Here is a 15,886-nt window from a genome sequence, read left to right on the forward strand (position 1 = left end):
TGCACTTACTGCATGTTCATCCCTCACTGCATTCACTTTGTTCTTTTTCTCTCCATTACATGTTACAACCTCATTCATTTCCTGATATGTCATACCCATTTCATACACCTTTTTACAGCATTCACTGCACAATCCTTGTTTGATTTTGCATTTCCATCTATTGCTTTACTGCAACTCACAATGAGCACCCACTGTAGCAAAATAACGCTCACTTGCTAGCTGTGCATTACAGTTCCAGCAAACCTTTGTTGTCCTCACCGCTACAAACCATCGTCATCTCCCATAACCGGGAGCTGATTCACAGTTGAACTAGCCTTCATTGCCCAACTATTTCCCTGTATAAAGCATGATATCTTAAATGAGCTCATCCGGTTTCACATTTCGTTCATGATATTATATATCACTTTCTTACATGGTAAATTCATGCACATTATAGCTTGTCAACTCTCTAAATAGTTTAAGGATGTTATATATGTGCTTACATTTGTAATATAACATTTTTTATATATACTTGTATCTTACTAAATCGGTTTTTTGCAGGAAATATGTGGAAGATATGATTATTTGGATTATAAATTTGATTGTACATGTTGTAATAGCTAGATTTGAATGAAAGTTTACATTTTCCTGCTTTAGGTAGAATGAATGAGCATTGTAAAAATGCCATGAATTGCTTATTTCATGCATTTTTTTTCTTTTTTTCAAAATTCTCACAATGGTGAAACACGAATGGCACATGCACCATTTCATAAGAGATAATAAATACTAAGTTGATGATCCACATCAATGGCCATAGTCAGGGTGTGGACAAAACTTAGCATTTTTATCTTTTATAAAATAACAGTGGATCCACACTGGATCCATTTTCAAAATTCATCATATTTTTTTTAAATATTTTCTTCTCTTATCAGAATTTAACTTAAAATTAACGTAAAATATATACCAATGGCCGTAGTGAGAGTATATTGAGAGTTAATTTCAATTTAAATTCTATAAAAGCACCAAAAATGTATTTTATTCTTCACTTGAATTTAAATGTGATTATTATATAATATATCCAATGACCATAGTCAGGGATATATTATATCTTCAATCTCATTCTTAATTCATTTAAAGAATAGAATAGCTTTTCAAAATCCAATTTCAAACTCTTTGAATTCATTCATCATTTAAGATAGAACTGCATCATATTTTCAAAATTTTCTTTTTGAAATTCCAAGTGATTTTTCTTCTTCCTTTTCTCAGATCAAATCTTATTCAAATCCAATTCTATCTCATTTCAATATTCAAAAACTCAATTTTAGAGTCCAATTTGACTTTGAAATTCCAAAATCATTTTATATTCAAAACTTCAAATTTCCAACTCAAATCAAAATTCAAATTCAAAGTTCAATTTAACTTTGAAGTTATCTTCTGATTTCAAAAATCAAGTTCATCCCCTTATTTTCAATCAAGGTTTGGATTTGAATCTCAAATTTAAAATTTGGGTTTCTAAAACCCAGATCCATCTTTAAAGATCCTATTTGGACTCTTCATAATCTGAATCCAAAGTTAAATCCTAGTCTCAACTTGGATCCAGATTTCCAAGTATAAACTCAATTCCCCTTTTGGATCTCAGATTACAGATCCAAATTTCATTTTGGATCCAGATCCTTATTCCACTCTGGATCTTTAAATTACAGATCCAAATTCCATTTAGGATCCAGATCCTCATTCCACTCTGGATCTCCAAATTACAGATCCAAATTCCATTTAGGATCCAGATCCTCATTCCACTTTGGATCTCCAATTACAGATCCAAATTCCATTTAGGACCCAGATCCTCATTCCCCTTTGGATGTCAGATTACATATCCAAATCCCACTTAGGATCTAGATCCCCATTCTACTTTGGATCTCAGACTTTAGATCCAAATCCATTTTAGGATCCAGAACCAATTCTATTTTGGATCTAAGACTTCAGATCCAAATCCATCTTAGGATTCAGAACCCAATTCGACATTAGATCTTAGATTTCAGATCCAATTCCATCTTAGGATCCAGAGTCCAACCCTATCTTGAATCTCAGATTTTAGATCCAAATATCATCTTGGATTCCAAATCTTGAATCCAATTCCATTCCAGATTCCAAAATTCCATTTTAAAATTCCAATCCTTAAAACCAATTCCATTTCATTCCAGATCAAGTTCCCATTTTAGATCCTAAATTTAAAATTCAACTTTGAACTCTATTCAGAATCCAGATCTTGGATTCGGATTTCATCTTGAAATTCCAACTTTTAAATCAATTCCATTTCTCAACTTTATTCAGATTTCCCAATTCCATCTTTCCTTCTGATTCAATTCCATTTTTCAGTTCTATTCTGATTCAAAGTCCATTTATGACTTTGAAAATTCCTTTCTTCTTTTTTTATCTCAAAACTTCAAAATCATTTTCCAAAATCCAGATTTATTTTCCCAAGCTCTTGATTATTCTAAAAACTTAGAACTTTAATCTTAAGTTCTAAGTTAGAAAACATTTCTTCACTTTATCAGATTCACTTGGAAATTCTTCAAAACATTTTCAAGAAGAGCATACATATTTGCATTCGCACAAGCATGATTCTTTGTGCATTTAGACTTAGAATAATTTCTTAGATAATTTCTTAGCAAAACAAAAGGCATAAATTCGACCCTTGGTTCGATTACCCCTGGTAAAGGCGCCAGGAACGGTCGAACCTCGTACCGACGAGCGGATCTCGTCTCCCTGTTTTCCCACGAATATTTCAAAAATGAAGGTGAGTTATTTCAAAAAATTTATAAATTAAGGTCAAGTGAGACCCGCAAAAGAGTTCCTCTCCTTCTTTTCTCTTCTTTTCTCTTCTCTCTTTTTTTCTGTCTTTTATCTTTCTCCCTTCAAAAAGGAGGAAAATAAGACGTTAGAAAGGAAAAGAGAAGGAAGAGAGAGAATATTACGAGAGGAAAAATTTTGCGATGATCACAGTTTTGGCGACCGTGATGGGACTCGTCTTCGTCCGGTTAAATCTATGCCTTTTTCTTTTGCTTTTGATATTATCTAAGTCTTTATTCTTCAGATGTCAGCTTCATTTCCATGCAAACCTTAGGGGCCTAGATTTTGTCCTAAGCTGACATCATTGCATATAGGTTCTAAGTATGGTTTGGTAGGACCATATTGAGGAGATTGTTCCATGCTCACATTAGGCTCAGGTCTGAAATACAACCCTCCTCAATTCTAGGGATTGAATGCCAAAACAATGTATGCAAGTGTATGCTTCTCTTCATTTTTAGGACTTGCATTAGAGCCATCTGATTTCTTGCATGTTGAGCATATTTTGAAAACCTCCATATGTATATTGTCCTGGTATTCACGTTGCTGGGCTGTCTCACTGAACCATAGTTCGGGAGAGAGCCTCACAACTGGACCACTTATTTGGGTTCGCGCCCCCCTACCACGTACCTAAGGGCCATAGTCTGAGGTATATCGGTAGGTGCTCAAGGATGTTGGGAAACCTTTACCTTAGAACCGAAGAGATATCTTATATGCCACATACTTCGAGCTTCGGCTTGGGTATATCGGCGTACCTTGATTGGAATCAGATGACATAAATCTTAGAGTTAGGATTAAGGTCCTACAAGCCATTTCAACTATTGCATTTAGAGTCAGCCTTTAGGGAGTGTTGTATGCGCATCCTTGTTTGTGCAGCTTTAGTTGTATGATAATTCTCTTATTCTCTCGTATATGTGTATCAAACCCTTTTTCGAAAACCCTGGGTGTATTATTCAAAATTTACCTTTATTTTCAAAAAACCCAGGTGTATATTTCTATCTATCTACATTTCTTTTCTCTTTTAGATCAAATTTTCTTCAAAACCCCTGGAAAAATCCTTTAAAAAATTCATCAACCTTTTCAAAAATATTCCAGGATTTGATTCTTCAAGAGTCTATCCGTAAGTTCTGCATTCTATCTAACTCTCCTTATTTTTCTTTACCCCAGTATCATTTCAAATGGCGTCAAATTCCCTCGATGCTATCTTTCCCCGAGATCATGTCTTTTATCAGATTCAGGATGGACCCCCGGATCTACGGGTCATTCAGTCTCGACCTTTCTTCCCTCGGTGGTATTATTCTTGGTTCGCCACCTTCTCACGTATGTTCCCAGACCACTTGGATGACTGTGGGTTGGAGATAGCATCAGCAGTAGGCAAGCAAACCATCAATGGAGCTTTGATTCAGGCCATGGCAGAACGGTGGAATCCACATACCTGCACATTCTGGTTTCCCCGGGGAGAGATGATTCTGTTGATGGATGAGTTCAATGATACTATGGGATTGTCCGAACCAGCTGGTCAGCCAGATGATCCTGTCGAGCAGCAATTTTTGATCAACATCAAAGGGGTGGATGTTCGAGAAGCCTTAGCAAGAGCAACGGGGAGCTGATCCTGGCCTCTCACTGAGATTGGTGGAAATCAGTTCATCGACATATTCGAACTATATCAAAAGTACGGAGCCTACAAAGAGGTTGGCACTCTATCTCGAGCAGCGAGAGACAGAATTCAGCATGCCATGATCATGTGCACAGTGGGTTTAGCTTTCTTCCAAGATGGTCAGAATTTCATAGATATCAGAGTTGTCCAGCTCTTTCGAAGATGGGGAAGCAAGCAGACCCATCAACTTTCAGTTTCCATGGCCGCATTAGCCTTCCTTTACAGAGGCTTGGCTCGATTTGCCCTCGGAGAGACCATTTTGGTAGAAGGGTGCACTTACGCCCTGCAGTCGTGGTTCCTGCGACACGTTCCCTCGAAGGCCAGTTCTTTCAGGTTCAACAGTAAGCAGCCGATCATCTCATGGTCAACCTCCACCCCTTGACCCAAAGTGATGTATCTTAAGTATTAGACACGAGTCTGCCCAAAACTGCACTTGAAGCACCGGGCACACAAGTGGTACTCAATGAGGGTGTCTAGGGTAATCCACAAGTGATGCAAATGGTCTTCCCAGGTAGGACTGTAGATTAGGATATCATCGAGGAAAACCAATATGAACTAGAAAAAATAGGGTTGGAAGATGTCATTCATGAGACCCTACAATATGGCTGGAGTTTTTGTGAGGCTAAAGGAAATTACCAAGAACTCATAATGCATGTTGTGGGTCAAGAGCGCCATCTTATGGACGTTCTCTGAAGCCATCTGTATATGATGATAGCCATACCTGAGATCTATCTTTGAAAAATAGTGTGCCATGTTCAACTTGTCCAACAACTCATGAATCACAAGGATTGGTTACTTATCCTTAATCATAATCTAATTAAGGGCCCTGTAATCGATGTAGAACTACCAATATATTTTATTCACCATTACAAACTCTTGTTGGCCTAAATGATTCTGCCTTTGAGTATGTCCCTCACTGTACTCTCGATCTCTAGCTTTTGGACGTGTGCATATTGATGTGGCCGGACGTCAGCTGGTTTGGCTCTCGGCATGATAAAAATAGTGTGATCATATGACCATAAGGGAGGAAGACCCTTCAGCTCCTCAAACATAGTGCCAAATTCTTGGAGCAAGGTTATAAAGTCCCCTCAAGTTGGCTCAGGGATCGTGGCTATCCCATGCACTTCCATCATCACATACACATGGGACACACCCTCTCGTACAACCTTGGCAAGTTGTTTAGACTTGAACATATCATAATGCACATGGATCTCCATAAGTTGTTCGTTGTACTCAAACTTCTTGGTCATGTCCTTAAAGTTCCACTTGATAGACCCCAAAGACTACAACCACTGCATCTCCAACATAATGTTTGCACCCTTTAAGGGGAGCACATACATGTTTATGGTTAAAACTATCCTCTGGATCTCGATCCAGACTCAATGAATGCAGGTGGATCATATGGTCTTCTCAAGGGTGATTGTAGATCAGGATGTTGTTGAAGAAGACCAGAATGAACTGCCCGTAGGTAGAGCCAAAAAACATCATTCATCATACCCTAGAAGGTTGCTGGTGCATTGGTGAAACCAAAAGGCATTACCAAAAACTCGTAGTAACTGTTGTGACTCCAGAATGAGGTCTTATGCACATCATTTGGGCCATGCAGATCTAGTGGTAGCTGGATCAGAGATCCAGCTTCGAGAAGTAATGCACCCCATGCAATTCATACAACAACTCATCGATTATCAGAATCAGGTACTTATCTTTAATCATGATCTGATTGAGGGCTTGGTGAACCAAACAGTGTGTGTGTGTGTGAGAGAGAGAGAGGGATGTTACTGATACTATCACTGGTACTGGCGATGACCACAATGTTGAGAAACTCTGTTTTGATGTCACATAATATGATACACTGTCTTATTTGATTTCATATGATATGATAATATGTCTTCTTGAAAAATGTTATATAATGACTGGATATGCTTTGCCATATATCTAACGAGTATTTGATGCAAGGATATCTCACTCAAAAAGGATGGAGACCTCTTGTTCAAGTACAACTATGGTGCAATCATACTCCTTGAAGAAAAAGCTTGTTGAGCCATGCACTCCTAAAGACCATCTAAAGAGATCGGCTTCCACAAGTTGAAGATTTTTTCTTCTTTAGAGTCATTTGTAACAGAACCTTCAGAAGCATGCATATTGCATATTACATACTCACTCATAAAAGCTATTTCATAAAAGTATACGATAGTTTCAAAAAGTTCCTTTTTGAAAACAAATAATTGTACCTTCTTACAACCCTTTATGAAAAAGGTATTTTGACATGATTTCAAAATATAATAATTGTACCTTATATCATATACAAGACAACTTGAAAAGTAATGATTTTAAAAGTAGGAAAAAGACAAAACATGAAATCGGCTACACAAAGAAAACAAATATAATATGTTTTGAAAAGACTCTAGTTACCTTCTTTAAAGAAATGATTTCAAATATAGGAAAAAGACAAAACATGAAATCGGCTACACAAAGAAAACAAATATAATATGTTTTGAAAAGATTTCAGTTACCTTCTTTAAAGAAATGATTTCAAATGTAGGAAAAAGACAAAACATGAAATCGGCTACACAAAGAAAACAAATATAATATTGGTTTTGAAAAGACTCTAGTTACCTTTTTATAAACCCATAGAATGTCGACTTACTTAAAGTCATCATTCTCTTTGTATAGCATTAAATACCTTCTGTAAGAAATGCTTGTTAAATATCCTTCTCAAGAATGTTGACTTACTTGTAGTCTTCATTCTCTCTGTAGACTTTGAAAAACACAACATAAAGAAAACTCTTGACATGACTATGTACAAATAAATATCTCAAAGCATTTATTGTACTTACACTCATTTAAAGTAAAGAAGTACTTATGTACCACAAATCATTAATTAGGATAAAGACAAAACTACATGACAGCCTACAATCCAACGTTCAATGTACTATTGTAAGAAATAGACTTTTTACATAAAATATATATTACCTAAAATATTACAACGACTAGTGTACCCTATATTTTACTTTTATGGAAAGAAGACTTTCTCGAATTTCTCTAAAGATGTTTTTTGAAATGACATGACATTTCACATCTCAAAAAGGCTACGATTTCAAAAAGCCAACGACTATTTTTTTAAGCTATAAAAACACACTCAAATGAACTATTCAAAACAGAAGGGAATGGAATAGACAAGTGAGATTACAACGAGAAAAATACCTATTCAATATTTGAAAGAGAGCCTAGAAAAAGAAAGAGAAAAGAAAGAGAAAAAGTCAAAAATAACTCTTTGACAAAGAGTATCTTCTGAGTGACAAACAGAACATTCTGAGAATCCTCCATTCGTAAATTCATATCATCCTGAATGTTCTATAGGAAGTATTGTAACTTTCTGTTATTCACTGTATTCCTTCTTTATTGAAAGAAGTAGACCTCTGAGAAAGAGGGTGTTGCCCTTCTCTGTTGAGAGAAGAAGACCTCTGTGTAAGAGGGTGTTGTCCTTCTCTGTTGAGAGAAGAAGACCTTTGTGGAAGAGGGTGTGCCCCTTCTTTGTTGAGAGAAGAAGGCCTCTAAGGAATAGGGTGTTGTACTATTTATCCGGTGACTCGGATGTTATAGTGGAAAGCTCAAGTGGTTTGCTTGGGGATTGGCTGTAGGTCAGGGTTTTGACCGAACCAGTATAAATCCTGTGTTTATTGTGTTGTGCCTTATTGCTTTATTTTTTATTATATCAACTTGCAACGAATTTCACTATTCACCCCCCCTCTAGTGGAATTTCACACAATGTCGGTGACAAGGCGATGATGGAGGCAACATTAGTGATGGATGTCTCAAGACAATGGTGTATATCACCAAGAAAGTGGAAGATCGGTGGCATAATGGTGGAAGGGGTGAGGGATGTGAGGGTGTGCGAGAAGAGGGGAGTGGGGGGGGGCATAAACCAGTTACTGTAGGAAAAATCTACCGAATCCAGAATTTTTCGAAACTAGGTTTTACACAGGTTCAACCCAAAACCTAGTTTTGTGAAAACAGGTTTCGAGTGTCACCCAAACACATCCAAAACCTGGTTTTACTTTAGAAACCAGGTGTTTAGCCCGATATTGGTGTCATCCGAACGGGGTCTTTGTGGTTCAGAATTTACTTACGAGGCCTTTTGAAATTAGAATGATCTCAGCAATAGCCTGAAGCTATTCGTTCCAACTGATCAATATAAGAAGATGGTTTATCCAATCTTCATCGACTTTAATAGTAGCCTCGTTGGCCAAAACGCATAGGAGAATGAAGTACAACCTTTTTTGTGGTAAATTTATAACATATAGCTAGAGATTTGACCTATTCGGTTCTCAACAGAAAGAATGGTCTTTTCTTGATCATAGTTAGCATGAGAGGCAGATCTGGATCATCTCATGCATGGTATGGGGTTCAAAAAGTGAGAGGATATAAACTCTATTGGTAGCAGAAATGGTTGAAGAGATGGAAAGATATTGAAAGAAATAGAGAGGGCAAGCTAAGGACGGTTAAAGAGAGGGTTGGGTAAGTTCATGTATCATAATATTTGTTGTATAATATAACATTATGTATAAGAGATTAGGGATCGTATGACCACTAAAATGTTAGGTTACTAAGACCCATTAAACATCATAGTTGCAGGTGTTTTTTCCTTTGCAAGATCTAACAAATGTGTTTATCGTAGTTTATTCAGTAGAAAATATTTGATTATAAAATATTCATTTTTTTTCATTTAAACAATTCAATTCAAAGCATGGTCTTTAGGAAATATGTAATGATAAAGCAAAAATTGTCGGCAACTATGATTTTTTAAGGATCTTAAAGAGCTGCTAATTGAGATGATTCTAACACAATAAAAAATAATAGCATTTTTCATAATATAAACTTAATTAATATTGTAAAAAAAGTCACTTTTACTTTTTAAATTGAGCTAAAAAATATCGTTAGTTTTACATTTTAAAAATCATTTAACTGCTTTTCCTTGAAAGAAAAAACATACTCTACCACTATTTTGAAAACCCGCATTTTTATTCAAAAAATATATTCAATCCTTAAAATTTGCTTATGCATTTTCAAAATTGCCATTGTTTAATGTATTGTTTATTTCAATCAGTTAAATGTTAGTAAAGTTGATATATATAATCATAGCTCAATTTGCCAAGCCTAATCTAGCTTAACGAGCTGGATCAAACTTGTTGTTTGGGGCCTCCTTTGGTTCTGCATATCCCAGTCAGTACCCACAACTTGGCTCCTGAAAAGCTGAACTCTTCCTTCACACATTAGTAGCTCAGCTCTTTCAAGACACCTGCCAGATAGCTGCCTTGCTTCCAATAGTAAAAAGGGTAGGAGAGAGATGTCAGCGAACATGTGCACTCAACTCAGGATGGCTAGAAAAGAAGGAGAAAACAGAATGATGTTGTAGAAGGTGAGTGCTTTTCTTAAAAATAGTGGTTCAGTTATATGAAGTCAGTGATTTACTATCATTAGCTAAATATATTGGGAAGTTAATTTGGAAATAAACTAATTAAACATGTTGAGATTTATTGGTAACTAACTATTAAAAAGAAAAAAAAAAAGAGATTAGAGGAATGGAAACAGCAATTTGTTTAGATGATTTTCAGACAGCGTGAGGAGTGGCGGATGGCTAGAATTTTGGAAAGTGGGTTGTTGGTAGAGAGGAAGTTGCAACTCCAACTCCTTATTTATACCCATACAATGATACAATTTCCATGAACAGGTGAATTGAGCAAAGAAAGAATCAGGTGGCTGCTGGCCTGTGTTTGTGTTGATAGAGAAGAGATGGAAATGAGCTTTAGAGTCTATTCTTCCTGGTGCTTGGTGCTAGCTTTTTGCACGTATGGCTTTGCTGCCCGTACTAATTCAGGAAATCTAGTCTTCAATGTGAAGAAGTTTGGAGCAAAGGCTGATGGCCAAACGGATGACAGCAAGGTATGTGCTATAGCTACTTTAAATGCCTCATCGTGATTTTCAACAAAGCCCATAGATTGACAAGGAGAGGAATTGAACTCCTAGGCTCGATGGAATGTTAAAGGGGAAAAGAAAAAAAAAAACTCTTGTAAATTTATGTTAGGATTTAGTTTTTTTTTTTTTTTTTGATGAATAATGCTGGGGGTTTACCCAGCTGAACATTTCATTGATCAAAAAGTAATATACAATATTAGGCCTCCAAATCAGGAGGTTTGTCTTTCCATCCCTAACCTTATCAAGAACTGAAAATACTTCCCTCCGGAACACATCAGGTCCCACCTAGTGACAAAGATACATAATAGAATTAAATTTCACAATAACCAAAGTGGATGACAATTTTTTTTCTACATTATTCAAGATTGGATTGTCAAGCATGATGAGCTCAGGAAATAACAATGTCCAAGCTGAATATATGAGCCTATGTTATTAATTAGCATGAATATATCGTTATAGAGCTACTAGCAAAAGGATGCTAATTAAATTGTAATTAAATTCGGTCGTTGTGTATCCCGGGTCAGGCATCTTCTAGGACTATCTAAGGCAAATAATAAAGATTCTCCATGAATCGTGAGAACCAATGTTGTCAGTATCTGTGGGTATCGGCTTGAATCGGCCAATACGTATCGTATGGGCAGAAAATGGATATGATACTTACCTGAATCTGCTATTTTTTAATAAATGTTAAAAAATAGCTTAAAATTAATTTGTTAATAATTATTTTAATGGTTTCAACATGTATCACGTTCTGATTGACACGTAATATTTTTTTTTAATTATTTTTTTGCATGGCTGATTCAGTAGATTCACTTGATAATCCGAATCGGCCAATTCACCTGAATCGTTGGCCGAATGATACAGGTCCGATTCCGATATCTGACAACATTGGTGAGAACCCATCAACGGGAACCATATAAAAATTATGGCTACGTACCTAAAGAACTATTTCATGGCTGACACGTCATGAGTTGGTTGATCAATGTTTATATCCAACAGAGTCCAACATTACACGGGTCGGATAGCCAAATGGTAAGAGACACCTAAGAATGTGAAAACCAATGTTGGTCACCGGAAAAGCTGCCATGTTCTCTTCATATCATATGCACCTAAAAGTTCACAAGCTAATTAAGACACACTGACTGACTGGCTTGGCACAAGAACATTTTATTCCTTTCAAATGTGCAGTACATTAATCTGCTTTACTAATATATGGTTAAGAAGACATAATTAACTACTAGTATTTAATTTTCTCTTATTATGAATTTCAGGCATTTTTAGATGCATGGAGGGCTGCTTGTGCATCAAATGGGCGGCCTCACATGGTGATACCACAAGGCACATTTCTCAGTGGCCCAATCGAGTTCAAGGGCCCTTGCCCTGGTGCACACCCTATTATAGTGGAGGTGAAGGGGAAGGTGATAGCTCCTACAGATCTCTCTCAATTCCCATCAGGTAGTTGGATATCCTTTCAGTACATTGATGGCCTGATCTTAACCGGAGGCGGAACTTTCGATGGTCAAGGGGCATCAGCCTGGCCAAGCAACAAGTGCCCCAAAACTGCCAAATGCAAGTTCCTACCAACGGTAAGATGGGATTATTATCTCGGAATCACTTACAAGTACTTCTGATTTGAGGGAACAGATATAGATTAATTTATTTATTGTGCCTTCTTGTGAATGTTCCAACAGTCTCTAAACTTCAGTTTTCTCACCAACTCAACTATACGGCGTATATCTTCAGTGGATAGCAAGTCCTTTCACATGCATGTCTTTGCCTCGGAAAACATCAAGGCCCATCATCTAAAGATATCAGCGCCAAGTGACAGCCCAAATACTGACGGCATCCATATTGCGGATTCCACTGGGATCAGTATCTCTAGATCTTCCATTGGCACCGGTGATGATTGCATATCCATTGGAGCTGGTAGCAGCCAACTGACCATCTCCAATGTTTTATGTGGACCAGGCCATGGCATCAGGTAATTGTAAGATAGTAGTATACAGATAAAGTGACGAAATCACACACAAGGTAGGTAGTTGCTATTTGCAACCAACTTCAAGAACAAGGGCACTCCCAGCACTAGTACTAGAACGCTGTAGTTAATGAACTTGCTCAAGTTTTTGCTCAACTTTATTAGTTGCTTCTGATGATCCTTTCACGTCATGTTCCTTTATACAAATTTTGAGAATTATATAAACTTTGGCAGCGTCGGAAGCCTTGGGAGGTCTCCAAACGAGAAAGACGTGAGTGGTTTGACAGTAAGGAATTGTACCATCAGCGACACCACAAATGGCTTGAGAATCAAGACCTGGCCTGCAGGATCAAATGCACTCTATGCCAAAAATTTCACGTTCCAAGATATAGTCATGAAGAACGTCTACAATCCCATCATCATCGACCAAGAGTATTGCCCTTACAATTCATGCCCGGGACAGGTGGGTGGGTGACTTTTAGCTTGTTTCACAGGCCAATCTTTTCTTGTGCTTTACTCGAATAAATAAATAATGAATTTCTAGATGATGCATGCCCTCGTATTTATTTGCTTATTATCCGGATCCATCTCCATATCCGGATCTGATCCGCATGGGTAACCACCGCAGTGGTTAACAAAGATCACCACCCAAGATGACTGATGGTGTGGACTTTAATTTTCCTTTCCGTTTCCTTGCCCTGAAACAGGGAGCCTCATCAAAGGTGAAGATCAGCAACGTAACTTTTAAGAACGTGAAAGGAACATCAGCATCACAAGTAGCTGTAAAGCTCGTGTGTAGCAAGGAATTTCCCTGTGAGCACGTTGGGCTTAGTGACATCAATTTGAAGTACAGCGGACAAGGAGGACAGGCCACCTCTACGTGCGCTAATGTTAATGGAGTCTCTACTGGCATGCAGATACCACCTTCCTGTGTTCAGTCTTGAACAAGCTCTTTTCTATACGTAGTTATGCACACCTTTAGCTTTAAGCGCCAGGGTTGAGGGAGGCCAATAGTGATATAGCTAGGAACAATATTTTCATGTGGTAACTTTTATTTGTATTAATAAAGAAATAATTACAATGGCATTCTTTTAAATTTACCTGAAAGACAAGGCTTCAGGCTTTCGTGATTTATTTACCCGGGTATCAGACACATGAATGAATTGTCTTGTATTTATTAAGATTCTTTGAAAGTTTCAATATTGTTCTTTTGTAATCTTGAAATGTTTTGATATTAGATTATCCAAGTGAGAAAATCTTTTGGATTTTAATCCAGAGAGAGAGAGGATGCCCTCATGGCTCCCCGCAAGAGAAGAGACAAAAGCTCTTTCTGTTAAGGAAAACTAGTCAACGGATTAGGCATCCAGCTCACCCATAATCTAATCCAAGCATTGTGGGAAACTGTCTAAAACCATCGCTTTAATGAAGGAAAGGAGAAGACATGACTTCTTTGAAAAGGCACACAAAGAAACCAAAGAAGAAGAATGATTTATGTAGTTGTGATCTATTCTGATTTAGTCTGTTTTAGCTAAGTTGTATTCATGATTATCAGATTCATATATTCATTCTCATATAAATGAATGTCTCACTCCTCACATTAGACAAGCGAGAGAAGAAAAGTGTTTTTATCTTAGAGTCCTTTCATTTATATAGTATCAATGGATTCATTTCAAACCGGACTAAGCATTATAGGGCCGCCTGAGCGCAAGCGTGAGTGTATATTAGACTTTAACAAGAAGCCAACATGTGTAACTAATTATTTTCCACTTATCATGCCTTACGATGCATAATGTTCATTAACATGCTTGTCATATGAATGGTTATCAATTAAGAATAACATGAAATATTTTTAGTTTACTTGTATAGCAAACCAAATTTTAATATAAGCATCCATAATCATGCTGCACAAAGTAAAACACAACTAGGGACCAACGCAAGACATACTATGCACTTCAGATCCTTGTTAACCTGATTTTGAAAAAACTTCTAAAAATCACATGAACCAAAATTTTACTGAGACTGCTTCAACATCTCAAGAACATAATCCAAGAAACAAAACCGTAAATCAAAAAAAAATTGAAATCGATCCCTGTCTAGAAAAAATATAAGACATATCTTGTCAACTGCAAAAGATTATCCTAGATTGGTGAATTTCTCATGACTTACAGAAAAAAAAAAACTTTTGACAAAAACCTTTTTTATAAGATCTTCTTATACATCTTAACATTGACCCAAATTTTTTATAATTTATTTTGATCGGTTTTTATTAGGTTTTTAAAACTTTCAAAATGTCTGGTCGAAATAGGTCTGAAAGCCAATGCTCTATAGCAATGAACATTTTGACCTCAAAGATGACCCAAACAAAACAAAATAAGATTATAAATTCAAGCTCCAGATGTGTAGAATACTCTAATATTTGTTTATATTTATTAACTTGTTTTTACAAAGATATCGATTTTTTTCTAAAATTGGCTAGAACAAAAAATGAAAAAGAGAATAGTCATGATTCAAACTCATGCAAGATCCATTAAGTAAGAACAAGAATCATATTATAATCCATTCAATCAGGATTTTCAATGCTCTAAACATATTTATAGCATGGTACAACACATCTTTGATCATATTCATGCTAAACTTGCTAAAAAATGTTAACATCCATCATCCAAGAATCACAAAACCTTCATAAAATATCTCAAATATAATCTCATCTATTCAAGAATTATAAGAAACCTTAAACAATATGAAATCATGGTTTATTCATGTAATAACATGTTTAATCATGATAAACATCAACTAAACTACCATGTATGCTCAGATCAACTTTCTTTGTCATAAAACATCAAAACCCTAAAAAGTTTTTGTCAAAACCTTCTTCAAAAATGAATTTTGGATACTAAAACATGGATTCAAGCATATATCAAATTTTCAAAACTTTTATAACTTATATTACATCAATATAATATAATATTAACATATTAATCATGTTGAAATAAATAAGATCTAACAAATAACAAGAAAACAAGTTTTTCCAAATCATTTTTCATATTAGAAGCCCATAAATAGTCCCGTTTTAAAAATCATTTTTCTTTTTTATTACATGGTGACATGGATCCACCAAAACATGTCCTTTAAATTTCTAACCAATATTAAAGAAATGTTTTAAGGTCTGATCCCCATTGGTTTAGATCTAAAAATTATCTCAACATATATCACATGTGTTTAGATAGATCTATGTCTACGCGATTGATGTACCTACCTTAATTGGATTATCAAATGAAGTAAGACCTTCATCTACATCTTCAAACCTTAGAATGGCTTTAATGAATGCTAGAAAAACTTCAAGAAGAAGGGAAAAAAAAAAAAAGAAGATGGTAGAGAGATTAGAGAACTCTAACGAGAATGGGAGAGGGAGAGAGAACTAACCTTGTTAATCTCCCTCATGAGGGTCTTTA

At 36.1% G+C, this 15,886-nt stretch overlaps 1 protein-coding gene across 1 annotated transcript; it reads left to right on the top strand.

Moving 5' to 3' along the window:
* The first annotated feature begins 10,276 nt into the window (after window positions 1–10,276).
* On the top strand, window positions 10,277–13,378 carry LOC149812994 (exopolygalacturonase-like). Its single transcript, XM_089991045.1, has 5 exons — window positions 10,277–10,426; window positions 11,731–12,045; window positions 12,151–12,440; window positions 12,669–12,901; window positions 13,146–13,378. The coding sequence occupies exons 1-5, from the start codon at window positions 10,277–10,279 to the stop codon at window positions 13,376–13,378; spliced, it is 1,221 nt and encodes a 406-aa protein (XP_089847171.1).
* The last annotated feature ends 2,508 nt before the right edge of the window (window positions 13,379–15,886 follow it).

This window comes from Nuphar pumila, chromosome 16 (genome assembly GCF_984573655.1).
Source record: "Nuphar pumila chromosome 16, dmNupPumi1.hap1.1, whole genome shotgun sequence".
NCBI lineage: Eukaryota > Viridiplantae > Streptophyta > Magnoliopsida > Nymphaeales > Nymphaeaceae > Nuphar > Nuphar pumila.

Excerpts from the sequence above, each read along its gene's own strand:
- LOC149812994 (XM_089991045.1), top strand. The coding sequence starts at position 10,277 with ATGGAAATGAGCTTTAGAGTCTATTCTTCCTGGTGCTTGGTGCTAGCT. Across the intron at positions 12,046-12,150 it reads AATGCAAGTTCCTACCAACG|TCTCTAAACTTCAGTTTTCT; the intron begins GTAAGATGGGAT and ends ATGTTCCAACAG. Across the intron at positions 12,902-13,145 it reads TTCATGCCCGGGACAGGTGG|CCTCATCAAAGGTGAAGATC; the intron begins GTGGGTGACTTT and ends TGAAACAGGGAG.